We start from the raw sequence: 27,889 nt of genomic DNA, 5'->3' as shown, positions 1-27,889 counted from the left end.
AATTACCGGAACGCATTTTTATTTTTTAGAATTGTATTTGTAAAAACACGTGTAAAAAAACAATATATGGAAATATATTGTTTTTTTACACTAGTATCTAATCTACTAGCTGCTAATCAGCTGTAGGACATGATATTCAGAAGACATGTTTTGAGATGTGTGGCAGCGTTTCCGTTGTAGATGTCTATGGGCTCCAGTAACCATTTAACACCAGGTGGGTCGTCAGCTTGACCATCTATCTAAGCATTTAAAAAAAAAGTATCGTTTTATTTTCTGATACACGTCACACTTGAATATTGTATCTACGTAAATAAAACTGTCGAAAGCGTGGTGCAGCTCTTAATCACATCGTTAAACCGAACCAGAATAGTGATGCACTCTCATACGTCGCAACCGCCATACTTGAGAATAGGGTTGCGCTAAATAAATTTTACATTATAAAACCTTTTATACCTTTTTTTTTTAATACACAATTTTTTATTACACTTTAAACTTTATTTAGATTTGGAGAAACAAGAAATTTACAGCAAAAAAAGTAAAAATACAAAGAATGAAAAATATGGATGTATTATATAATATTTTATATTTCAACGATTTTAGCGTCGTCTACCTTCTAAACGTGAAGATAATCAAATTAGTAGGCAAATATTAAATAATAATAAAAAATACTAATATATAAAATTACTAGCCTATATTAATTTTGAGAGAGTGGACATACAGTAACAGTGCTCTAAACTTATTGTAACAATTAGACACCGCATCATGATTTAAAAAATCATTGTTATACAGTAATTGTATAAAAACAAGCAAGCAAGTCACCCTCTGGCAACCAAGAGACGGCAAACGAAGTAGGGGTCGTCAAATCAGGAGATGGGAAGATGACTTGAAGCAGACAGCGGGACCATTCTGGCTGAGAGTAGCAAGGGATAGGACCCATTGGAAGGAATTTGAGGAGGCCTATGCCAAAAGGCACACCGAACTTAGGGACCTCTTGTAACCCTATGTTTAGGAATAAAAAGGCTATTATTATTATTATTATAATTGTATAAAAAAATTCTCGAAAATTTGTTGTTAGTATTTCGGGCCAAAGTACAAAAATTTGAAACGTAACAAATCCTGAGCAGTCGATTTCGCTCAGAAATATATAGAGAGTTAAATAACATTAAACAACTTCGTGTTCGTAGTGTCAACCCTACTGGTTACGCACAAGAGCTCCACTCGAGAACACTGCACCGAAGCCGCGGTTGTTGTTGAGACGTACATACATACCTTTGTAGATAATGCACGATAATGGACGGAACACAGCGCTCGTTTGTATTGCAACTTCATAGAACTGTAACCAAAAGCGAAAGTGTTTGCGGTTTGTTTACTTTAAATACCGGATCCAAGAACCGTTTTCGAGAATTTTGCTAACAAAGTACTTATACTAAAAGGGTGCTCATAAAGGATTAGCGCGGTTAAATAGCGTCGCGTAATAAAAATCAAAGGTAGCTTGAGGTTCTACCCTTCATTCCGGAGTGCGTTACTTCTCCCCCTCAGAAATAATCAAGATGGCGATGCTCACCGGTCATTACTCTTCGTACCTGTGCTTCTTTTATTTTTTTATTGCTTAAATGTATGGACGAGCTCACAGCCCACCTGGTGGTGAACGTAAATGCGCCACCCACCTTGAGATATGAGTTCTAAGGTCTCAGTATAGTTACAACGGCTGCCCCACCCTTCAAACCGAAACGCATTACTGCTTCGTGGCAGAAATAGGCGGGGCGGTGGTAACTATCCGTGCTTCATACATTCACGTCACGCCCTGCCACCAAAGTCCAGTTGGCGATCGTATGCTTGTATGACACTCAAAGAATTCAACTGCTTGTCCTCTGGTGAATCCTTTAGACGTTATTTGCAACTCACATGGGAAAGACCAACGTGTTTCTTTAAGACGGAGCGAAATATTATAATGAAATAAGTCGCCAATCTTAGACTCGATTTAAAATTAATTTTTACTTTCATCGCGTCTTAATTAATCATTTTCGACGATACCTATAAGGAACAGTGCTATGTTTCGTAATAATGAAATATTTTCACAAATGTTGACTTAAAATCAAGAGTTGTACACACAGAAAACTAAAATCCCTGTAATCAAAATATTCACTTAGCATTCAATAGTCTACCGATAATTGCAGCTGGTTTATATATCATAAACAAACATTGTAAACTACGCTGTGTATGTATGCATATGGACCAACACAAATTGAGTGCAGTTGAAATATATTACGATTATTTAATTGGTGATGGATTAGAAATATTCGTAATGATTTTATGCCCATTTATATACAGTCAAACCTGGGTAAGTGAGAACTGGATAAGTAAGAAAACTCTATAAGTGAGAGTAATAGCAAGGACCCGTCATTTTAAGCTCCCAAAACCTCTATTAGCGAGAAACAGAAACCTCTGTAAGAGAGAGTCGTTTTTCCTCATGGACCTCCGTAAGTGAGACTGCTACCTATCCTATACCTCTATAAGCGACAGCCGAGCTTAAGTATTTATTTATATTATTTAGGAGGAACAAATGACAAAACAAATTACAAATTTAACATCTGCTATTTTATGACTCATTTTTAACTTTCGTGGAACTTCCTATCATTGTTTTTGTATTGTTTTCTCGTGAATATTGAACCTATTCTATTTCGTGGAACTAAATAACGTTGTTATTTTATCGTATTCATTTATTGCATTATTTTCGAATGGACACGTGTGCCTGTGTACCGTCCTGTTTGTCGGACTTACTCAGTTTATCGTTAATCAATTGCGAAGGAAAGTTCTGTTTTTTTTTTTTTTTTTTTATGATTGAAAGTTTACTGGTGGCCCGAAGGCCTTTCCAGTTTCACCAGGACAGGTGGGCGAGCAAAGGCTCAGCCAAGAGGGGTGGGATTTGCTAACAACTGCCCGAGCGCCTCCGAAGGAGACCTAACAACTCAAGAGCAATTGTTTCGCGAATGAATCTACTACCGGATCGGAATCGCGACCCGCTGAGAAGATCCGGCGAGAAACTCAGCGGGCTGATGCATGGGTTAGGTTGCACGTCGACCTCTTTGTCGAGTTCGACGAGTACGGTTACCGGAGTCCCTAAGCCTGCCCCTAGTATTAGAGCTGAAGGCATCTAATGCAAAGGTTATTGGATCTGATGGATCCGTAAGGACGTGTCTAGGGCGTCGACGGTGACTGGCTCCTGCATGATCAGGATTCGGGGAGTAGTCAGCGGCGGCAACGATAAGGCGATTATCATGACGCATAGCCTTATGGAAGTATCGTTCCGACGCTGACTTCATGTATTTCCGAATTGATTCGAGGCCCAGGTCGTCGTGTAGGTCAACGTTCCTCACGAACCACGGAGCCCCGACAGCTAACCTGCAAAAGCGGGATTGTAGGGATTGGAGGGTGTCTATGTGTGTGCGGGCCGCGTGAGCGAACACCACACTCGCGTAAGTCATGACGGGCCTTATGCAAGTTTTGTAAAGTGTCACCTTGTTCCGAAGGGACATTTTACTCCGCTTACAGATCATGGGGTAGAGTCTACCGAGAATAAACGCGGCATGGTCACGGACTGATTTTATATGCGGGCGGAATGTCATCGATGCATCCAGGGTAACGCCCAGGTACTTGACCTTCCTGGCCCAGGGTATGGGTTGTCTAAAGAGAGTAATCGGGGGTGTGAGATTCCTCCTCCTAATCCGGGAGGAAATCCGTGTGGAGCTTCCCCTCTGAAATAGCACCGCAGTACTTTTCGCTGGGTTGATGTCTATGCGCCATTTTCGGAACCACTGTCCTAGGGCTAGGGCTGCGCTCTGAAGCTTCTTCGCGATTAGGGACTTATTTCTACTAGAATAGTAAACAGTCGTGTCGTCGGCGAATAAAGCTAAATGGGTCGGCGGCGACCGGGGAATATCGTTGACGAATAAGCTAAATAGGAGGGGTGAGAGGACAGAGCCTTGCGGGACTCCAGCTGTGAGAGGTCGTGGGGAGGAGCGGGTTCCCTCGACTCGATATCGAAAAGAGCGGTTCGACAAGAAGTCCCGTATGATGAGCACGAGACTATCCGGCACGCCCATGTTGAATAGTTTGAAAATCAAACCATTGTGCCAGACTTTGTCGAACGCTTTTGCGACGTCGAAGAAGAGAGCTCCCGTGTATAACGGTTTTGGTCGATTAAGCCCCACAAGAATGTGCTCCGTGAGGCGGTGCACCTGTTGAACGCATGAGTGATTTGTACGGAATCCGAATTGTTCATCGATAAGAATGCCCTTGAATGAGACGAAGTCTCTGAGGCGTTTGTAGAGCAGACGCTCATACAGTTTGCCTAGAGACATGAGGAGGCTAATCGGGCGGTAGCTCGTCGGATGATTTTTTGGTTTACCGGGTTTATGTATGCCGATAACGTCCGCTTCTTTCCACACCGCGGGAAAGATACAGTTCGCCATAGCGGCATTGAAAATAGATGCCAACATCACGATGAGTTGGACGGGTAGAAGTTTAATAACGCGGTTGGATATACCGTCGGAACCGGGGGAAAGTTCTGTTCTGCATCATGTAAAAACAGAAAATTAAAGTACTGTCATTAAAGTCATAAACTTAAAATAGTGAATGCATTTGAATGCGGAAAATCGCGAATCGAAATTCAGAGGGAGCATTAGCGAGAAACTCGGGTTAGTGAGAAACCTCTATAAGCGAGAATGAGATTGTGCTCCCTTGAACTCTCGCTTATCCAGGTTTGACTGTATTTAGTTTTGTAACGTCGCTTACTGTTAATTATAATCAAACGACTATATATAGAGACACATGATACAGTCAGTGACCTAAACAAAGACCCTCGGGGTATTTTTGTGTAATTTTGCGATGACGCTATAGCATACAAATCTTTTTTTTTTTATTGCTTAGATGGTTGGACGAGCTCACAGCCCACCTGGTGTTAAGTGGTTACTGGAGCCCATAGACATCTACAACGTAAATGCGCCACCCACCTTGAGATATAAGTTGTAAGGTCTCAGTATAGTTACAACGGTTGCCCCACCCGTCAAACCGAAACGCATTACTGCCTCACGGCAGAAATAGGCAGGGCGGTGGTACCTACCCGCGCGGACTCACAACAGGTCCTACCACCAGTAATTACGGAAAATTATAATTTTGCGGGTTTCACTTTTATTACACGATGTTATTCCTTCACCGTGGAAGTCAATCGTGAACATTTGTTTAGTACGTATTTCATTAGAAAAATTGGTACCCGCCTGCGGGATTCGAACACCGGTGCATCGCTTCAACACGAATGCACCGGACGTCTTATCTTTTAGGCCACGACGACTCTTCTGGTAGGTGATAATGTTTTAGACGAATACGTGTGTACTTGACCTTTTTTCACTAACTACTTAGACGACGATAACGCCATCCGGGTCAAACACAATCTTTCGATCCTAAAAATGCTTGTATATCATAGAAACGTATACTAGAAAAAAAATATTCTAGTTTTGTGAAATTATTGATGGTGGCATTACATCACAATCGGTATGTTGTGAAACATCCTATTTCAGCCGAGAAACAGCCGTGCATTTGAAGAGTGAAGCAACAGTTTTACAATGCAATTAAGGCTTTATTATGAAAAGTATTTGTAACCGGATTTTGTGACATTGCTGAAATATCGATAAATTTAAAACTACAACTCAATTAAAACACTAAAAAGGGAGATAGTCCGTTAAATATAGTCTTTATTGTTAAGTCTCAATTGTATATTTAGTATTACTAATTTTTAGACACGATTTGACCAACTTTAAATTTTGTTTTTTCCCTACCTAATTCAAGTTGATAATAACAATAATGAGCTAATCCAACCAGGCGCGGTTTGTAGGTGAGCTACGAGACTCAACTTGAGAGACTTTGACTAACACTTCCCCTAGCAAGAGCAGTTAGTTCTTCGCTGATTCTACCACCAGATCGGAATCGCGACTCACTTAGAAGATCCAGTGAGAATATTTTTTCTATTTGAGGCAATCGCTTTTTACTGATGGTAGGACATCTTATGAGTCCGCACGGGTAGGTACCACCACTCTGCCTATTTCTGCCGTGAAGCAGTAATGCGTTTTGGTTTGAAGGGTGAAGCAGCCGTTGTAACTATACTGAGACCTTAGAACTTATATCTCAAGGTGGGTGGCGCATTTACGTTGCGGATGTCTATGGGCTCCAGTAACCACTTAACATCAAGTGGGCTATGAGCTCGTCCACCCATCTAAGCAATAAATAAAAAAATAAAAAAATCGCTCTATAAGTTAATAACAACAAAATTTATTAAAAGAAATTAAACGACGTTATGTTCCGATTACATTTCAATGAAACATAATCAAATATGCCTCCTTACATGTGTTCATAAAATCAAACCCGATACACAAATGAAATAAAGCAGACGTAACAATCACTCTCCCGAGCACAACATTCTCAAGAGAATTCTATTTTTAACAGCATTAATAATATTCACATAGTAAAATAACACAAAAACATTTAAGAATCATCTAGAAGCGTCCGTCATGTCATGAAACTCTACGCATGAGTTACTCTGTGGTTTCCAGTATTATATTACACGAAGAGAAGGATCATTAGGGCTTAAAATGCACTTGTTAGCTCAGTAATTAATACCGGAACGATGTAAGTTCCTTGTTTAATTTTTTATTTTAATATCAGATGTTAGAAATTTTATCGCATGGCTGGCTGCCTCCCACGATCTTACGACACCTTTTTAAATAGCAAATGAGAAATAGAATATAGTATGCTTTATTGTACACCAATATAAAAAAAAACACAAATTCTAATCCATTAAATAGAAAAGTAAAACAGGAGATTTTAACGTTAAAAGCGATCTCTTCCAGACAACCATCGGTCACGCAGGAGCAAGTCACCGTCGTCGCCCTAGACACGTCCTTACGGATCCATCAGATCCAATAACTCTTGCATTAGACGCCTTCAGCTCTAACACTAGGAACAGGCTTAGGGACTCCGGTAACCGTACTCTTAGAACTCAACAAAGAGTTCCACGTGCAACCTAACCCATGTATCAGTTCTCTGAGTTTCTCGCCGGATCTTCTCAGCGGGTCGTAATTACGATCCGGTAGTAGATTCATTGGCGAAGCAGCTGCTCTTGAGTTGTTAGGTCTTCTTCGGGGGCGCTCGGACAGCTGTAAGCAAATCCCACCCCTCCTGGCTGAGCCTTTGCTGTTCGCCCACCTGTCCTGGTGAAAATGGAAAGGCCTCCGTGCCACCAGTATTGCTTCAATCATAAAAAAAAACAACCATCGGACGGACATTAATCATAATCTAACGTAAAAAATGAACTGTGGTCGATTTATCGATTTATTATTTCTAGTTCTACTTTTCTATAGAACAAAGATCGCACAAGCTTTAAAATTAAACTAGTTTCAGTATAAAAGTTCAAGTGAAATTTACAAAACATTCAAACGTCCACGCAACCACAAGCAAACAGACATAATGAAAATGCACTCAGACCAGAATTTAGGTCAGAAAGTCTAGTAATGAAGATTAATCTAGATCCAGATCGTTAAATCGTTTTAGTGCAACCATAATTTAGACCATTGCAGATCACCCCGTGCAGAATTTAGATTAATGAAGGAAATAGTTTCAATAGTAATCAAGTTAACGATTTATGAACTATTAAACAGAATATGATTGAAATAATTATGGTGAACTAACTGAAAGACTCACTTGGCCTTAAATCACACGAAGTGCACCACTCATTGGGTGACTTAAGATTTTACCACTGATTGAACGTGTGATTGCTTTGTGTAAGGAATGGGAAAGACACTGATATCCACATTAATATTTATCACTAATTAGTAAACATATCCTTCAAATCGTATATTAATACAGACAAGCGGTAATCTGGTGGTAGGACCTCTTGTGAGTCCGCGCGGGTAGGTACCACCACCCTGCCTGTTTCTGCCGTAAAGCAGTAATGCGTTTCGGTTTGAAGGGTGGGGCAGCCGTTGTAACTATACTGAAACCCTTAGAACTTATATCTCAAGGTGGGTGGCGTATTTGACGTTGTAGATGTCTATGGGCTCCAGTAACCACTTAACACCAGGTGGGCTGTGAGCTCGTCCACCCACCTAAGCAATAAAAATTAAAAAATCTATATATCTATATATATAAAAATGAATTGCTGTTCGTTAGTCTCACTAAAACTCGAGAACGGCTGGACCGATTTGGCTAATTTTAGTCTTGAATTATTTGTAGAAGTCCAGAGAAGGTAAATATTAAAGGAGATAAATATTAAAATGCTCGTAGTTAGATAAAAATGATAATTTTGTTTTTCCTTTGATGTGTCCCCCCCCCCCCCCCATCGGACGGATTCCCTTTGTTTGTTTTAAGTTTATTTTACACAAAAGTTTAGGTCTTTTATTTATCGATTGAGACACTACGAAGTCTGCCGGGTCAGCTAGTTTTCTTATATAAGTTTGAAGGTGAAAAAGTGTTATTCTCTTTTGCAATTTTTTAAATCACTAACCCACGTTCTTTCTTTGTTTCAGGTTTTCCAGTCGAGTTCATTCAGTTACAACACAAAATGTCTTGATTACTGAATTAGTGTTATAGAGTGAAAATATGAATTGTGAGTGCGAACAGCTGAGTGTCGGTGTCAGTTTGTAGGGTCAAGTGAACGTTGAAATATGGCAGATTCCGAGAGAAGACGATTGGCTGCAACAGCCGCCATCTTACTGATTGTCTTCTGGTCTCAATGTGAGTATTATCTATATATTAATACGTGAAGCAAAAACTTTGTATCCCTTTTTACGAAAATTGCGCGGACGGAGGAGTATGAAATTTTCTACACTTATAGATAATATAGAGAAGAAGTGCACAATGCTAATATTTTTTTTAAATAATGCATAAGAGATACATTAAATCAATAAAAAAAACATTACACGCACTACATACCATGTATTTGACGCACACACGCATGCATTCTATTTATTGTCAAACTTTTGTTCTTGACGTCTGTGGTCAGATTGAGAATAGATTAAATATTGTTTGTCTTTATTAATATTTTTTTATAGTGTAGCCTTGGCGAAATTTGTGATTATAGAAATATAATATACAATCATAATAGTGTACAAACTTACAATTCCAATTAATTATAGTCGAATTTCGACTACTGCGGGACCTCTAGTTTATTTAAATTATCTCAACATTAAGGGCCGTGTAGATGAAAACTTCATAACTCGAGGTTAGACAAACACAGATGTTACAAATATCGTGAGCTTGACCAATTAGTTAGTTGTTTTCAAGGCATCATCGAAAATCATAGCGGCTGATTTATTAATGTGCTGAAATTTAAATATCGATAATTTCCCCGCGCTATTGGAGTCAGTAAATATTTCGTTTCACAATTAAAAGTACTTTTACGGTTTAATCTTGCGTTTTTTTATTATCTATTTAACTGTGAGTACTCAAGGCATTATTATATTATATTATTTAGTTCCTTTAGTGTAAAATAAAATGATCTCTAAAATGTTTGTAAAGAAAAATCTTCATAGTCTAAACCTCTTTAGTTTTATAAAAAGGATTTTTCTTATATGTCATTCAGTGAAGTTTGACATTTAATAAAAAGAAAGTTCAGTTTGTTAAATATAATAATTTTATTAAATTAAGGGCTTTAAATGTTGTTTTCTCATTATACACATAACAGAAAACTTAAAAAAATTATGTCTTTTATTGTTTATTTATTCTGGAATACCCAATATAATTATATGTTTATTAAAGAAAAATCGCCGGTAGCTAGTACAACATTGAAATGTCTAATTTGTCGCCATCCGTGACCACGAAATCTCTAAAGTATTCGAAAACGGAACCTATTTCCTAGTTATTTCATCTACCAGTTGCATCCAATAAAGTGTGTATTGTGCATTATTACTGCAAAATAAAGGGACAACCGTTACACAAAACAATACGATTTAAAATTGACCTCGTGACTCATGAAGGTTAGCGCACACGTCCATGATGTTCACGGGCCCCGGTAATCAGTCATCACCACGTCAGCTGTGAACCCGTCAAGCCACCAATATAAAAAGCTAATAAACAACTCCATTATGAAACAAATTTTAATGTCTCGCAAATATTCACGAGCTTTTGTTAAAGAAATAAGTTATAAGCGCCTATTTAAAACGATTGTGTCTCTATTAACGTCTAGATTTTTAAAAATGTCAGACAGTCCGGTTATTGGCATTTAGCCTTGAACGAAGACATGTTTACGGTCCGATGAGATAAAATGAATATTCTAAATTATGTTCAAACAGAACGATTACGTCTAGACTGTAACATGTGACTCGACAACGGAGACACAAAATCGGTCAACTTTTAGAAAAATCAAACTAATATAGATTTAGAGACCATAACTCTTAGATCAAAAACTGTAAATAAATATTAGGATATTTTTTTAGAAATTAGGATCATGGTACAATCAAAAAGATGACAACTAGAATATTGTCGTTGTCAAACCAAAATCTGCTATGTGCACTTTTGAGATTTTAACTTTTTGACCTTTTCGTATAGTTCACAGCCCTATCTACTGTATAAAAAAAAAACTGTTATTTGTCTATAGCTTTAATATTTATCTATAGCTATCATTTGATATAGTTCTTTAAAATTCACCTTCATATAAAATTTTATACATAAATGTTTTTACTCGTTAATTAAAAATAAAGTTTTTGCACATAGCAGATTTTGGTTTGACTGCGACGATATCCTGCCTCGTGTAGCATCAAGGTAGCGAAATGTTAGACGATAGATATACATTTAGGAGATACTGTGCCATTTTCTCCCATTCAAGTCCAGTAACCTCGGCGCTGGTAACGAGACGCTGGTAGGACTAGTGGTCCTATCCTAGTAGTAGTATCCTAACCTAGTATCCTAAGCCATGAAAAGGCTCGCTGAGTTTCTCGCCGGATCTTCTCAGCGGGTCGCGATTCCGATCCGGTAGTAGATTCATTCGCGACGCAGCTACTCTTGAGCTGTTAGGTCTCCTTCGGAGGCGCTCGGGTAGCTGTTAGCAAATCCCACCCCTCCTGGCTGAGCCTTTGCTCGCCCACCTGTCCTGGTGAAACTGGAAAGGCCTCCGGGCCACCAGTAATCCTTCAATCATAAAAAAAAGGACTAGTGGTATGAACCCACGAGAGGACAGAATTCCTTGAAAGAAACTGTCAACTATATTGCAACATACACAATATCACGTCATCTATTAAGAGCCCAGATTTCGCGACACACTAATAAACATCCACCCACTCGTGTTTTTGGCTAATAATCGGATCGGCTGCCGGACTCTGATCGTCGCGATAAGAATACAATAGGCGATTTTTCAACCGAATTACTTTAGTCGTTGTCAAATGTGGTGACTTAAGTGGCGAATCGTGTTCGACGTTCGAAGTTTGCGACCTTGATGCTTGCTTTAGTTTACTGTTCTTGATGATAATCCCGCCGCGCCGGTGCGAAGCGAACAACTTCAACTTAAATTCCTAATAAACTTAAATTTTAAACTAAACTCCAAATCTCCATTATAATCAAGAATATGTGGAATGCGTTTTTGATAGAAATTGGCAGGCAGATATATAGTAACGTTGCGAGGAGGGAGTTAAACATTATAAAAATATGTAAGCATTAAGGTGAGGAATCCATTTTAATTGGTGTTTGAAACTGTACCCAAACACGGTCATTTATGACCCAAACAAATTAAAGCCTTCAGATATAAAATCATTATAATATAGCTGAATTAATTGCAGTCTGGCAAATGTGACAATTGGTCTTTCAATGCCTTGTGCTTTCGATATCATTTTACTACTGGGTCCATCAGGTGTTGTCTACTTATCAATGCCAATGTATAAATTAGGTAATTGGTCTTCCAATATTCGTTGTCACGGATCTTAAATGTATACTTCTTTTCTTTTCTTTTTTGATTGCTTAGCACAGCCCACCATCCAGCCATCCATCTAAGCAATAAAAAAAAAAGGTCCAACCATCAGTAAAAATAAAAATACGTCTCACAACCTCGATATTTCAAGAGTGTGCTTGCTAAATAAACATTTGTTTGGTTGAACAGGCCGAGGCGTGGAGGCGCAGAGAAATAGCACAAAGATGTCGTACGTGTGTCCGCCTTCTTTTATCCGGCTCGGACACAGCTGCTATTTCTTCAGTGATACTGAAGCCACGTGGCAGAAAGCGCTCTTCGCCTGCAAGGTAATTTTTGATAATTTGTTTGTCACAGGAGGTTGCTGTATTTTGGATGTTACTGGATTCCTTTTTATTAATACACATTTAGCAGAGTGAACATTACTTTTTTCTTGAATTGACAGAGTCTGTAGATTATACAGGAAACGGAAAATGATGCAAACAAAAACATAGATACTATTAGACATTGCTTATTAGATATTTAACAGTAATGATCTCACATTAGTCTCGGATAGTAAACGAAACAAGTAGTTAGTTGTTATTGATCGATAAAAATGTATTTTATTTAGGTCTTGTTCTGAATCTATTGTCGTTTCTATCTTACTTTTTTTAGATTAATGTCTCCAAATGGACAATCACGTTTCAATTTAGTACTTTGGCTAAGACCTAACGCAAAGTAAGGTCTTAACTCGCTTCTTTAATAAATCAAACATTGGTCTACCCAAGTAGACCATCTTTTTCATTAAAATTCTCATTTAATACTTCTAATAGTCTATCATACCTACAAAAAATCGTATCACACATTAACCGTTAGCCTGATACTTTTACTGAAGAAGTATTCTCATCGCTCGATTAATGTAAATCAAATTACTTTTAAAATGAGATCCATTTAGTTACAATTCTATTTCCTTTTGTTTATTCCATTTACAGTTAATAGTTCTCATTTAGTGAAATTGGACAATTAATTTTTCATCTTGTAAAATTAACTAACGCCTTTCACCATTTTGATATAGTGCCCGATAGCGTTCTTCTACCTTCTAGAGAATTCTAAAAATGGCCGCGTAAGCTGCTAGGCCTATACACTAGTTTGTTGCACAAACCAGCTGATCGACTAGCTCATTAAACAATTTTCATTCTTCAAATCTTCATTCATCCAATTACGTTTAGCGGAAAATGTCATTCATTGACTATAAAAGTATAAAAAGCGCTATAAAGCAATTAATTTGAGGCCTGGTCTACAATTATATTAATTCGTCGGGCGCCGGGGCCACCTGTCAGCGCCTTTATTCGAATTTATTGCTTGCACTAAAACTAAAGTGGTGTGTCCTTAACATTCTGAGCCGTGTACAATTGGTCGCATATTTAGCGTGTTCGCAAATTCAACCTTCGATAATATGAATTTAGAGTACTATCATTTCACTATTATTGGTAGATTGTCATTTTCGGGAATTACAGCGAAGTTGGAAATAAAATAATAGAAAATTGGGATAAAGTTTGCGCGGTAAAAAAAAAGCCACAGAATATATTCAGGCGCCTGAACATTCATGTCAATTCGATCCAAAGTTCTACAGTTCTAAATCTGTGCAAACGTTTTGAAAACGTAACATGAAGGAACTATCCTAAGATATTTTTATTGCCCTTGTAGGCAGACGAGCGTACCGTCCACCTGATAGCAAGTGGTTACAGAAGCTCATAGAAATAACCATTGCCAGGGGCGGAGCCTAGCCACCGCTTACCATTACTATCAATATTACCTATGCCGTTATTATTGCAAAAGTTTAACCTCCAATTTAAAAAAAAAAAAAAATTACATCCTCCTCCTCGCGTCGTTTTCCTCATTACTGAGGGTCGTGACTCCCCCGCTGCATCAGTTTCTCCCGTACGATTTCCCTCCATCTGCTGCGATCCTTAGCTTCATGAAGGGCATTGTTGAAGTTGATGTTTAGAGAAGATCGTATTTGGTCCGACCATCTCGTGGGGCTGCGTCCTCTGGAATGTTTGCCATCTACCTGTAAATTTTACATAATATAGAGATAATCTAAAATTCGAAATCAGATAAAAGACAATTTCATACAAGAAAAATATTACCGAGGTGAGTGCTCGAGTCGTTCAATAGTGACAGGATCTCATAAGCATCACAATGTAAATCCCGATGCTTTGGAACGTGGAGCCAACGTTTCAATTGTATTATATCTATGCCAACCTTCACACCGAAAAATAATTATTACTGCTTCGCGGCAAAAATATACAAAATGGTGGTTCCTATCCGTGCGGGCTGCTAATCTATATCTATCCATATCTATAATATATATAAAAATGAATTGCTGTTCGTTAGTATCCCTAAAACGCCTTTTTTTTTTTATTGCCTTTGTAGGCAGACGGGCATACGGCCCACCTGATGGTGAGTGGTTACCGTCGCCCATGGACTTCAGCAATGCCAGGGGCAGAGCCAAGCCGCTGCCTACCGCTTAATACTCTCCATAAGCCTCGTTTGAAGAAGGACATGTCATAGCGCTCGGGAAACACCGTGGAGGGGAGCTCATTCCATAGCCGGATGGTACGGCTGGACCGATTAGGCTAATTTTGGTCTTAAATTATTTATGGAAGTCCAGAGTAACAGGTATTTATATATGAAAATACTCGGAATTAAATAAAAATAACAATTTTGTTTGTCCTTTGATATGTCCCCATCGGACGGATTCCTTTTGTCTTTTATTTATCGATTGAGGCACTACGAAGTCTACCGGGTCAGCTAGTACGCAATAAATAACAATATATGAATTCGCTATATTTATTGAAGAGCTGTTCGTAGAAGTCTAATATGAAAATGATGAACAAGATTAGACACGCGATAGTTTATACTAAACAATTGTAACAATGTTGCATTATCAACTTTAATATTAGTAAACTGTTAACAAACAACATTAATATCTATGTTTGTGATGCATTTTATGTTTGATGTTACTTACTAGGTACTACAACCTGTTACCATGATGACGTTATTAAATATTAATAACACTATTACACCTTAAAAACAACTTATATCTTAGACGCGTATCTGAAGAAAGATACGATAAAAAGAGAAAAAGACAAGCCTGTTTACCACTGAGAAGACGAAGGTAAGTAGAAAAATACAGTGAAGATATCAGTGAAAACGAATGGTAGGCAAGTAATACTAGCTCGAGGAAGCCGGGTCTGAAATGTTTTTTTTTTTATCTTTATTTAAGGAGATTATTCACCTAGTGAATATACCACAGGCCTGCATTACAGGCCTATCATGGATATGTCGCCTCAAATATCAGATACTGTATACCCCTCTGGGGAAATTCTAGTCACATAAATAGAGTGTTCATTGCACAAAAGCAATGTGTTCGTGCCATGTGCAATATTCATCCTCTGACTTCTTGTAAACCATTCTTCCAAAAACATAATATTTTAACTGTACCATCCATATATATACAAGAATGTTGTTTGTTTGTTAAAAAGCACCCACAATTATATAAATCGTGTGGCGAGTACTGTCAATTTAATACAAGATACCCTACTAAACTAATGTTACCAAGTATAAATACTCGTTACTACCATACAAACTGTTATCCTATGACTATCAGAATATTTAATAAGATACCAAACAGCATAAGAGATCTTCCACTAACTCAATTTAAAAGAAAATTATATTTATGGCTAATAGACAAGGCTTATTATAGTGTGCAAGAATTTTTAAATGATAAGTGTGTACATACTAAAATATTAGAATAAGAAGTGATAGAATGTAAAAATAGATAGATTTAGTAAATTTTGTGTTATAATTAATATAAAAATAAATTAAATTTTCGCATGCCTAAACAGGCGAAATATATGAAGCAATGTCCTATATCTTGTAAACTATATTTCTGGCGAATAAAGATTTTCTTTCTTTCTTTCTTTCACTACATTGTGTAACAAAAGAGAGTAACCAAATTAATAATATAAAAAAATAAAGGAAATTGTTATCGTCTCTGAAGGCCCACCAACACTATTTTATAAAGTCACTTAGCCATTTCGGATTCCGGAAAGGCTAATACGTAATTTACACCTCCAACTTGTCGAAAATCTGTATATTTTGCAAAGAATTGTTATCTCAAATCATCATTCCGCGCACACTCCATCATAATGTGAAAGGTCTGAAATGTTCTGACCTAAAAAATACGGCTTAACTCTACCGAACGATTATGAATAACATTTTTTAACAGTCATGACGGACTCATATATACCCGATGAGCGATTTAAATCTTATTCATGTTTTCCTACAAATGATATTTAAAATTTGGAAACAAATTCGAGCAAAACTAGCCTATTTTGCAAATGAATGGAATTAAAATAGAGCGTGTGCTGTACGAGACTCGTAATGTGATGCAAAGCAAGTCTCGTTTCACGCTTCTGGGAATCAAAATACATACAATAACCGCTCCTATTTCGTATAGACGGATGTAGTGCATGTAACCTGCAGATGGCTTAAAGTATTACTTTTCTGAAAACTCAATAAAATGTGTCTAATTATCGTCTTTTTTCCGTACCTATTCGCTGGTAGTCTAAAAGGCTATTCCAGCTACGCCCCGACGGGTAGCTGAGCTCACGGACTCAACCTGAGCGAATTTGCTAGCACCAGCCTTAACAAGCACTTCGCTGAATCTACCACCGGATCGGAATCGCGACCCACTGAGAAAATCTGGCGAGAAACTCAGTGGGCGTCACCCAAAAATGTTGGCTACGCCGCGAATTAAATATTCATTCATTTTAATCATATTCCATTGAGATATCGTAAATATCACAAACCTATCTGCCGTGAAGCGGACATTATACTATAAAGCTTAAATTAAGTCTTATGTCTCAAACTGGATGGCGGATATGATGTCTATCCGATAACCACTGACGACTAAATGGATACAAGTCGAAATGCTAATTTGAATACTGCAACACCTAACCTCTACTTATCATCAATACTTTTATACAAAATACGTTTCTCTGCATACGGAATGAAAGTTGAAATTGCGAACATAGATGTTTAAAAAATTATTTTGTTTATTTATTTCTGAGATCGATTTAATCTTAGATTCATGTGCTTAGAACCGAAATTTAACCGTATATATATATGTTTATAACCTTGAAAATTCTATCACAAAAACAACGAAAGCATTGACTGACATATGTTATAAACTGTGTCAACAATAGATGCAAAATAAATGTCGAATGAGTTCATTTGAGATTGCAGTTAGATAAGTGAATGTACTTCTATTTACAAATGGAATTAGCGGAGTAAACGCTATCAGATTACGAATAGTTTATACTTAATTCAACATAGGTAGGTTGCGCCGCGATATACGAAGCGAATAGAGACCAAGTCAATTATTGAATTATTCAGTCACGTTGTTTTAAAAACTGAAATGAAATAATAAAAAATATGTTGCTAAAATATTTAAATATCGTAAATTTTGTGTCGTTTTATTAAAAGCGATAAATATAAATAATGCTTTAAGAGTTACTTTATTCTCTTCCCAAGGACTACATAGGTAACTAAACTGACCACTCGATGATGCTCACATCATATCTAATAGTACATTGCATTATTCCTAAAAAGCTACGAACTGTTCACTACATTAAATCTGTACCTAATTTAAATTTTGAGAGCTGCTTCGTCGGAAACAATCAAAATGATTATACCGTTTATCTAAACTATGCGTAATATTAAGATAAGTTTTATCTAACATTATAAACTGTTTATTATGTGTACATTGCTTTAATGTTCTGAAAAGATAAAAATAATTTGAGATTTCAAAAAATGCATCCTGCATTGCGGGAGCTACTTTTGGTCTGCAACGTCGAAAATAAAAGTGTGCAAATAATATATATTATTTGTAAATAGAAGTTTCCATGTGATATTTATTCGAAAATTAGAAAAACGGAATAAAGAAACATGCATAGATAATCACATTTGATTAAAAGATTTCAATGTGTTATCGGCCATAAATCGACCTAAATCTAAAAAACCATCCTTCGTCCAAAATAAACATTACAGAAATAATTCAAAAGTTGATCTCGGTGTAGCGATACTATCTATACTGCGCTAAAAACGTTAAAAATAAACAGTTTGTTATAACAATACGTAACAAAATCATGTCTTTTGTTGTTTTCCTTTTAGTGTTTTCTTACGAAGTTGTGGCCATTTTGAAAAACAATTTCACGCTGTAATCTTGAGCTCAATTTGTTTTGTTTACGAGTCCATATGTACCTGCGCAATTTCACGATTATGGCGAGTAAAAAGGTACTTGATTCTCAAAGACACAAGATAGGGATGATAATATTTATATCGTTGACTTTTTATGCGTGTTATAAATACTTGAAATTGCGAATCCTTAATATGTTTGGACATATCATTCGTAATGAAAGCTCATTGGAACGTTTAGTGGTTCAAGGAAGAGTAGACGGTCAACGCTCTCGCGGCCGATCATCCACAAGGTGGACAGACTTGGTTAAGTTATCTACGAAGTGTTCCCTTACTTAGTGTACACGTACCGCCACATATAGAGAAAGATGGAGAAGTCTCTCAAAAGCCCCAACCAAATATTAAGACTTACGTAACCACGACCACTCCGCCAGGAGTGAACGACTGAGAAGAAGAAATAAATACTTAAACGTTTACATTAATTTAAAAAATAGCATCGATTATTTTGAGGACGACAATAATTACATCTCATTTAAGTCAATACCTACTCTATATATTATTATGTACTAAGAGAATTGTAAGGTATGTACATACATGTACTACACAATAAATACAAAAATCTCTAAAACATAATGTGAATGGATGACATAAAGTTTTCCAGTTGTGAGTCCGTACGGGTAGGTACCACCGCCCTGCCTATTTCTGCCGTGAAGCAGTAATGCGTTTCGGTTTGAAGGGTGGGGCAGCCGTTGTAACTATACCTGAGACCTTAGAGCTTATATCTCAAGGTGGGTGGCGCATTTACGTTGTAAATGTCTATGGACTCCAGTAACCACTTAACACCAGGTGGGTTGTGAGCTCGTCCACCCATATCTATATATATATAAAAAAGAATTGCTGTTCGTTAGTCTCACTAAAGCTCGAGAACGGCTGGACCGATTTGGCTAATTTTGCTCTTGAATAATTTGTGGAAGTCCAGAGAAGGTTTAAAGGGTAGATAAATATGAAAATGGTCGGAATTAACAATTTTGATTTCCCTTTGATGTGTCCCCCGTCGGACGGATTCCTTTTGTTTGTTTTAAGTTTATTTAATACAAAAGTTTAGGTCTTTTATTTATCGATTGAAGCACTACGAAGTCTGCCGGGTCAGATAGTAATTAATAAATAAAAAAATACATTATAATATAATTTCAGTAATAAACATTAATCATTTGAACAGTAGATTTAAATGTTACGACACAAATGATATCATTATTCGAAGAATTTTCTGTCTTACATTATCATCTTCTCATGAGTCATTCAATTTTTACAGAACTGATGCAAATAAACGAGACCACCAAAGACGATCGTGTGCTTCACCTCGATTAAGGTTGGCACAGATTCGTCAACAATATTCATAAGTCTCGAATATTTTAATGTATAAAAAATATACTATAGAATGCTAGATGAAGCGAACAGCTTTCAGAAAAAAAAATACAAATTATTTTAATTTTTTTCATTGGCTAATAAGGGCTATACTACAATTGAAGCTGTGACGCGCGTCTGTTTTGTGGTAAAAAAGGCAGCGAACACCGACCCGTGTAGACTTACATATCCTTAGTAGTAAACGTTAGTTATAGAAAAACAAAAACAACAAAATCTCTGCTGCAATAATCTCTAAAAAAAACTGAATATCTCAATTCATAAATCACATAAAAGTAAAGAGACGTCGTTCACAAAACTAAAAATACAAATTAAACAGACAACAGAAAAAAAAAAAACTCTAGCATCCACAAAAATGATTTATTTTTCATGAAGGATCGTAGGAGACACAACGCGGCATTGTATTCTTGGATTTTATTTGCGACGCGCTTATTAATAACGAGTCTTGTTTGATTTACAAGAATTTAAATCTCAAAGCACCTGTCGACATGCTCTGACCACTTCGACCGTGAATCATTTTCAATTACTTTTCCAAAGATCTTTTTTGCCACGTACCATCCGGCTTTGGAATGAACTCCCCACGGTGTTTTCCGAGCGCTATGACATGCCCTTCTTCAAACGAGGCTTGCGGAGAGTACTTTATGGTAGGCAGCGGCTTGGCTCTGCCCTGGCATTGCTGACGTCCATGAGCGACGGTGACCACTTACCATCAGATGGGCCGTATGCTCGTCCGCCTACAAAGGCAACAAAAAAAAAATTACTCTGGTAGGATGTATTGAATTGCAACCACGTTTAGATATCACTATCCCATTTCAAGATGAGTTTCGACATTCACATTCTAATGTCTATGAGCTCCGAAAACCTCCTAAAGGTAGGCCGTAAGATTGTTCACAATTGTATCTAATAGCAAAGCTATGTCCGAGCTAAGTAATGTCTACCGTTTAACACCAGGCGTGTCTCATAACGGCTATGGTATTATTTACTCCTATCGGTCCTAAAATCACAATAAAGACTGCTTCTCTCATTAATCACACACAAAGCACTACTTATACGATAAGGCAATGTTACTGGTGGTAGGACCGCCTGTAAGTCCACACGGGTAGGTACCACCACCCGGCCTATTTCTGCCGTGAAGCAGTAATGCGTTTCGGTTTGAAGAGTGGGGCAGCCGTTGTAACTATACTGAGACCTTAGAACTTATATCTCAAGGTGGGTGACGCATTTACGTTGTAGATGTCTATGGGCTCCAGTAACCACTCAACACCAGGTGGGCTGTGAGCTCGTCGAACCCATCTAAGCAATAAAAAAAGGCAAATCGTACCGCACTCTCAAAGAATGTCCCAACGTTTCACATCCATAATAAATTTGCCAAATATAAACCAGATGTCCCAATTAGTCGGTCCCGGACCGATCCGTGATCCGGTTACTGAAACAACAGGAAGACTCGTAAAGTTTTATCGGCGCGTAGTGATGTCGACTGCGGACCGTTGACGCGGGCAGGTACGGTTGCATCATTAGTTATTATGTCAATGGAAACTGGGACGAATATTCACCACGGTATTCTTATCTCCATTGATTTTTACAAATACATTTTGTATATCGTTAATACTGAAGCTCAATCGTGTATTAATTAACGTTATATTTAGTATCTATTTAGTCAGAGTAGGGTATAGCTGTAATATATTGATAGTAATACGGTGTTTTGGATATAAAAAGATATGGATGTACAGAATTAAAAAAAAAAAATTTTTTTTATTACCCTTTGAGGCAGGCGAGCATACGGCCCACCTGATGGTGAGTGGTTATCGTCGCCCATGGACTTCAGCAATGCCAGGAGCAGAGCCGAGCCGCTGCCTACCGAGAGAATGAAACGAATAAAGAAAGATCGACCTCATGTCTCAAGTTCTTCTAACTATCTGGTCTATGAGCTTTACTCTTTTACCATTTCAGTCTAGGTACCACTAACGTTAAGTCGTTATCCTTACTAGATATCAACAGCAAATGAAAGTTTAATTCAAACAACATTATCTTTCCGTCAATTTTATTCCCACTCACATTCATGACGGCACATACCATTCCTTATCGCTGTCTCCATCTCCACATTCCTCCTAGACCAGTCAGTTTGTAAGGAAATAAATTATTACTATAAAAATATCTTAAGCACATTACCGCATTGTTTCACAGTAAAATGCATAGGTTCATTTAAAACACAATCTCGGATTAGGTCATATTACTGGCGGAGATTTTACATCATGCATAGTTACATATTCCCCTCATGACATATTTATAGCTTGTTAAACACGTCAATGAAATGGAAATACTGCGTTGAGACCGAGTTCTATATTTACATTGAAATCACGGATAACCACAAGGAGTCGTCACTTAGTATTTTCTCATGAATTACTCACGGGCAACCTTCGCGAATCTGATTGAAATGCATAAAATTAAACATTGCAACCCGTTGTGCAATTCGTTAGTCAGACTCACATACGAAATAACCGCAATAATATTGTTCAGTCACTTGTTTGCTGTGGTTTCAAACTGAGACTGCTTTGAATTTAAAATCGAATATGATTTAATCTTTTTTTTTTTATTGCTTAGATGGGTGGAGGAGCTCACAGCCCACCTGGTGTTAAGTGGTTACTGGAGCCCATAGACATCTACAATGTAAATGCGCCACCCACCTTGAGATATAAGTTCTAAGGTATCAGTATAGTTACAACGGCTACCCCACCCTTCAAGCCGAAACGCATTACTGCTTCACGGCAGAAATAGGTGGGGTGGTGGTACCTACCCGGACTCACAAGAGGTCCTACCACCAGTGAAAATCATCAGTAACTGATATGAAACATAGGCGAGAGGGAAAAATAATATTCCCCTTTCTAGGCTCCTTCTGTTGCGTCGTTTTCCTCACTGCTGAGGGTCGTGACCACCCTTTTGTATCACCTTCGCCAGATTTCCAAAATGCACTGCAACTATAGTTTTCCTTGACGCAGATAGCGATGTTTCTGTAATCAAACAGGTATCTTAAATGTTATTTTTATTTATTTATTTATTTTTATTGCTTAGTTCGCTGGATGAACTCACAGCCCACCTGGTTTTAAGTGGTTACTGGAGCCTATAGACATCTACAACGTAAATGCCGTCACCCACCGTGTGATAAGAAATTATAAGTTTTATTTTTATACTATAATGACTGACTCACTCTTCAAACCGTACCGCATGATTGCTTCACGGCAGAAATAAGCAGGTGGTGGTACCTACCCGTGCGAACTTACAAGACGTCCTACCACCAGTAAAACAGTGAACGAAGAGTACAGAATAAGATTGCTTAGTTAACAACCAAACCAGTAGCTTGCTATGATTCGTTTTTGTTAATGACAATGTTATGATCAATAGTTTCAAGTTTCATTTATTATATCTACAGCTATAGCCAACCGGTCCGGTAACCACCTAACGCCAAGTGAGCCGAGAGCTCGTACTCTCATTTAAGCAATAAAAAAAACCTAAAAGTTACAATTATTGTTAAAGTCACCCTCGAATACACATCATTTATCCAAATCATCATCACAGCCCACAAACAAGTAGACTGTTAGACATTTTGTTTTATCTAGGCAAGTAAATTTTGAATGATGTTATCAGGGTCTATTTTATATTTTGCTATTGGATGCCGATAAAGCTCATTAACCGACACCGTAAATAGAGATTATAACGAACTCGCGTAATCCAAAATAGTCAAGGACTCTTGACCTAATTACAAAGAATCGAACTGAAAATAAATCGATTTCATTCATTCAAATTTATGTACATATATATTTTACAACTGCGACATTTCGTTTTTGGGGCGATCTTGCTAATAGTTTTATAGCTGTTTAATAATCATGAGCTAGCAATAAAAATTATATTGAAATGTTCAAACTATTTCGCATATAGACCCGTGTTTTTTCACATTATTCTTAGTTACCGATTTTGTTTGGTAAAATACTATATACAGAATATTGAAACCTAAATTTGTAAATTAATGTAAAATGATAGTGATCTTAGTAATTCACGTGGCTAATATTTTCCGCCTTTAGAAAAATTTCACAATGACGACATAAACCATGGTCGGAATATGAAATTAAAATATTTTTATTATCATTTATCAGTCAAAGATTTTTCGTCCAACCTTTAAAATACATTATTATCTGTTGTGGATCATTCTTCGACTCATATTAAAACATTTAAACACGGCTGTGATGTTGCAAGAAAAGAATTTGGACCCTTAATTTAAACCAGTTAATTTCGCATACATTAAAGTCGAACCTCCCGACCCAGATCATTGTCAGCTATTTGAGCCATCATCGAGCCATAACTCGCACTTGCCTTTAAACGTGTCACGTTTTTATTGAGTTCAATTCGATACTCGGTGGTGACATCATAGGGCTCTGCTTGCATAACATCTATTAGCAAAGTCGTTACTTTTCCAACTGCCTATTCGAGGTCATCGTTCGTGTCAAAAAGCTTGACATTTAACTGTTTTATTTATTAAAACGTATTTCTTGCTTGTTCGCCAGCGTGGATATTGTATGCTAGTTTTAGTCTTGTTAAAATGATGTCTCTTCATCATCATCATTATCCTGCCCTTCTCCCAGTCACCTGGGGTCGGCGCAACATGTTTTCTCCTTCCATACTCTTCTATCATATACCATTTCTTCGCTCACTCCCCTCCTACCCATATCGTCTTTCACAGAATCCATCCATTTCTTCTTAGGCCTACCTCTTCCTCTAAATCCTTCCACATTCATAGTTAACACTCTCTCAACAAATGATGTCTCTTCATATACGAATATATTTCTTTATTTGTAATTTAATGACGGCTTATCATAACGCCTTAAGTCATAATAATGGAATGCCATGAATAAAATAAAATTCCTCATCTAAGTATACGAATATAATTAATGTCACACAGAATGTTTGCGTCATGACGAGTGACCTGTTGAACTGAAACAAAATACATTTACAATTTAGTTTAAATTCAACGATTTTTCCCAATGAAGAAAACAATAACTCTAATTGTAGTTTTTACGGTAAAGAGTTTAACACTTTTCTCGTACATAAATGCATAGCGTGTCCCAAATGGAATGCTTGCTTTAAAAATGTAGGTTGAGATTTTTTTTGGAACAACGCCTCCGAACAGTTGTGCAAATAACGGATCATGTTCCCCATTTGGATGCAAATATTGATATGATTATACATATTGACTGTCAGTACAACAGATACTACGCCGCTTTAATAAATATATTAATTGTTACTTTTATTATATTCATTGAAAAACATTATTTTAGCATAACCATTGAATAAACTTAAAGAATTACATTTCATTAACATTTATTCTCCATTACATGTGTCATAATAACCTTAAAAAACCTAAAAGACTAAGGGATTGTGCTAAAGGGGATATGCGAGAGACTTTCACCCTAAGTGCAGGGTGTACGGGCAGGATAACTATGATAGGCTTGAATGGAAAGAGAACGTATTCCACATCCCACATAACGGATAAAGGCAAGAAAAAGAAAAAAGACAATTAGCCATAAATATATTATTAAAATTACTGGTCGCCTCCATTCAAAGATGTTCGCGCATCAGCAAAAAGATTAGCCAATATTGACATTTCTGCCTTGTGTTTTTTTTATTCATCACCCTATCCAATGGGAAATAAGAGCCGTGACATTGCTTACCGTTAACACTTAAACCTGGCCGTATGGAAGAATCGCTCATGAATAATATGCAAAGTTAACAAAAGAAAACAAACGTTGGCAAACGTTTGAACGTTGAAGTCGTCGTGGCCTAAAGGATAAGACGTCCGGTGCATTCGTATTGAGCGATACACCGGTGTTCGAATCCCGCAGGCGGGTACCAATTTTTCTAATGAAATACGTACTCATCAATATTCACGATTGACTTCCAATATGAAGGAGTAACATGGTATAATAAAAATCAAAACCGCAAAATTATAATTTGCGTAATTACTGGTGGTAGAACCTCTTGTGAGTCCGCGCGGGTGGGTACCACCACCCTGCCTATTTCTGCCGTAAAGCAGTAATGCGTTTTGGTTTGAAGGGCGGGGCAGCCGTTGTAACTATACTTGAGACCTTAGAACTTATATCTCAAGGTGGGTGGTGCATTTATGTCGTAGATGTCTATGGGTTCCAGTAACCACTTAACACCAGGTGGGCTGTGAGCTCGTCCACTCATTTAGGCATGAAAAATAAATAAAAAACAGTATGCAACTATACGCAAATAAGTTCTTTCTGTTGAACTTATATTCCTCCCTCGCAATAGGAGGAGACAAATTTTAATAGCACCAAAACAAAGCCGTCATTACTTGATAAAACAGATGTTTGCAAGGCACACATTTATACTTGTTTTCGAAGCGATATTGGATACAACTACCGTACTCTCCTTGTCTGCAGTTGTTTCAACATTCGTAAGTAGTGTTTTGAAAGGTCAGCTTGATTTCGATTTTCATTTAACGTGTTTTAAACAAGAACGAATAGTTAAAATAATAATGATTACCAGCATTTTACAATTTATTGATACTAGAGGTCCCACAGTAGTCGAAATTCGACTATAATTAATTAGAATTGCAAGTTTGTACACTATTATGATTGTTTTTTATACTTCTATAATCACAAATTCCGCCAAGGCTACACTATAAAAAATATTAACAAAGACAAACAATATTTAATCTATTCTCAATTTGACAACAAACGTCAAGAACAAAAGTTTGACACTAAATAGTATGCATGCGTGTGTGCGTCAAATACATGGTATGTAGTGTGTGTAATGTTTTCTTCATTGATTTAATGTATCTTTTATGCATTTATTTTTAAAAAATATTAGCATTGTGCACTTCTTCTCTATATTCTCTATAAGTATGGAAAATTTCATACTCCTCCGTTCGCACAATTTTCGTAAAAAGGGATACAAAGTTTTTGCTTCACGTATTAATATATAGATAAAGTATAACAGCATGACATAAGAGCCCTTGTATGTCAGTTTGATAGCTTTATTATATTTTTTGGGTTAGATACGTCAATTACCTTAATTGGTGTGGAGGGTGTGACGACGCGACGGGGGGAAGATCTTCTACCGAGCGGATGATATTGCTCGGTAGACCGACGGTCTGAATGTTCGGAACTTGTATCAAGCTTATCTTGAAAATGTTGTAAGGGGGATTCAGGAATTTGCCAAACATCTCGTGTTCTATGATGGCTACCGCCACACTGGTATTATATAATCGCAAGAACCCGGAGAGATTCTTTGACTAAATACCACCCCTTCCTATCTAAATTTCATTATGATCACGTCTGTCTTTTTTTTGCTTTGATGGGTGGACAACCTCAAAACCCACCTGATGTTAAGTGGTTACCGGAGCCCATACACATCTACAACGTAAATGCCGCCTTGAGATATGAGTTCTAAGATCTCAGTATAGTTACAACGGCTGCCCCACCTTTCAAACCGAAACGCATTACTGCTTCACGGCAGAAATAAGCAGTGCGGTGTTACTATGCGGACTCAGAAGACGTCCTACCACTAGTAAAATCGTAATAAGTAGGAATATAAGACAACCAGCACTTAATTCAGGAACTATTTTAGTTTATTATTCCACTAGATAGCAGTAGCAGGAGATTTCAACGAACCATAATTTTACTGCCAATTTATTATGAGTATTAACTGAGAAGAATTACATGGCTGCCTCTTTTACAAAAATATGTATATCGGAACAGAAAATTTACATAAAGACATTAAATGAACGCATAAAATAAATACTGGAACTAGAAGAGACAGGTCTATATTACGCAGTGACCAGAGATACGCGTGATACTATTGTTAGGTAAAGCAAATTTTCATGAATAGAATATCATATTACTAACGAATTGCGGAGATGTTATAGAAGTTGTTACCTTGATAATATCTTCTAATCTTTACCCAACAGACTGTTTTCATGTATGAGCTACTGTCCTCAGATCAATTATCACACGAAATGTCTCATGGCACGATACCGATCCAAATTAACACAGATCACTTAAGTCCAAATAAAAGAATCCGTTCTTTGCTTCGTAGCGAACGATAAGCGACAATCGTCTCGATGTATATTGTATTTTTATTGCTTCTTCGGACGATCGTAATAAAAATGACCTTAAGATGACAAGCGCAATATCCGAGCTTTAAATTTAATGACTTATTATTTGGGGCAGTGAGGAAACAATCGCGAGCCCTAAGTGAGCCGTC

General features: G+C 37.3%; 1 protein-coding gene and 1 long non-coding RNA gene across 3 annotated transcripts in view; one reads left to right on the top strand and one right to left on the bottom strand.

Moving 5' to 3' along the window:
• Positions 1-27,889, top strand: part of LOC101742338 (uncharacterized) — a 156,310-nt gene that overhangs the window by 85,981 nt on the left and 42,440 nt on the right. For both annotated transcript variants that reach the window (XM_004924742.3, XM_062674853.1), the window contains exons 2-3: positions 8,577-8,784; positions 12,137-12,273. In XM_004924742.3, the coding sequence (XP_004924799.1) occupies positions 8,715-8,784; positions 12,137-12,273 (207 nt within the window). In that variant the 5' untranslated portion in view covers positions 8,577-8,714. The remainder of the gene's footprint in view (positions 1-8,576; positions 8,785-12,136; positions 12,274-27,889) is intronic.
• Positions 695-27,889, bottom strand: LOC134200939 (uncharacterized). Its single transcript, XR_009976066.1, has 4 exons — positions 27,562-27,889; positions 20,931-22,617; positions 13,797-13,994; positions 695-1,333 (listed from the first exon to the last, which is right to left on the bottom strand). It is a non-coding gene; the product is annotated as an uncharacterized LOC134200939 (long non-coding RNA).

The sequence above is a fragment of the Bombyx mori genome, chromosome 22, assembly GCF_030269925.1.
Source record: "Bombyx mori chromosome 22, ASM3026992v2".
Taxonomy (NCBI): domain Eukaryota; kingdom Metazoa; phylum Arthropoda; class Insecta; order Lepidoptera; family Bombycidae; genus Bombyx; species Bombyx mori.
Note: the sequence above shows the minus strand (reverse complement) of the source record. Positions and strands in the feature narration are given on the sequence as shown.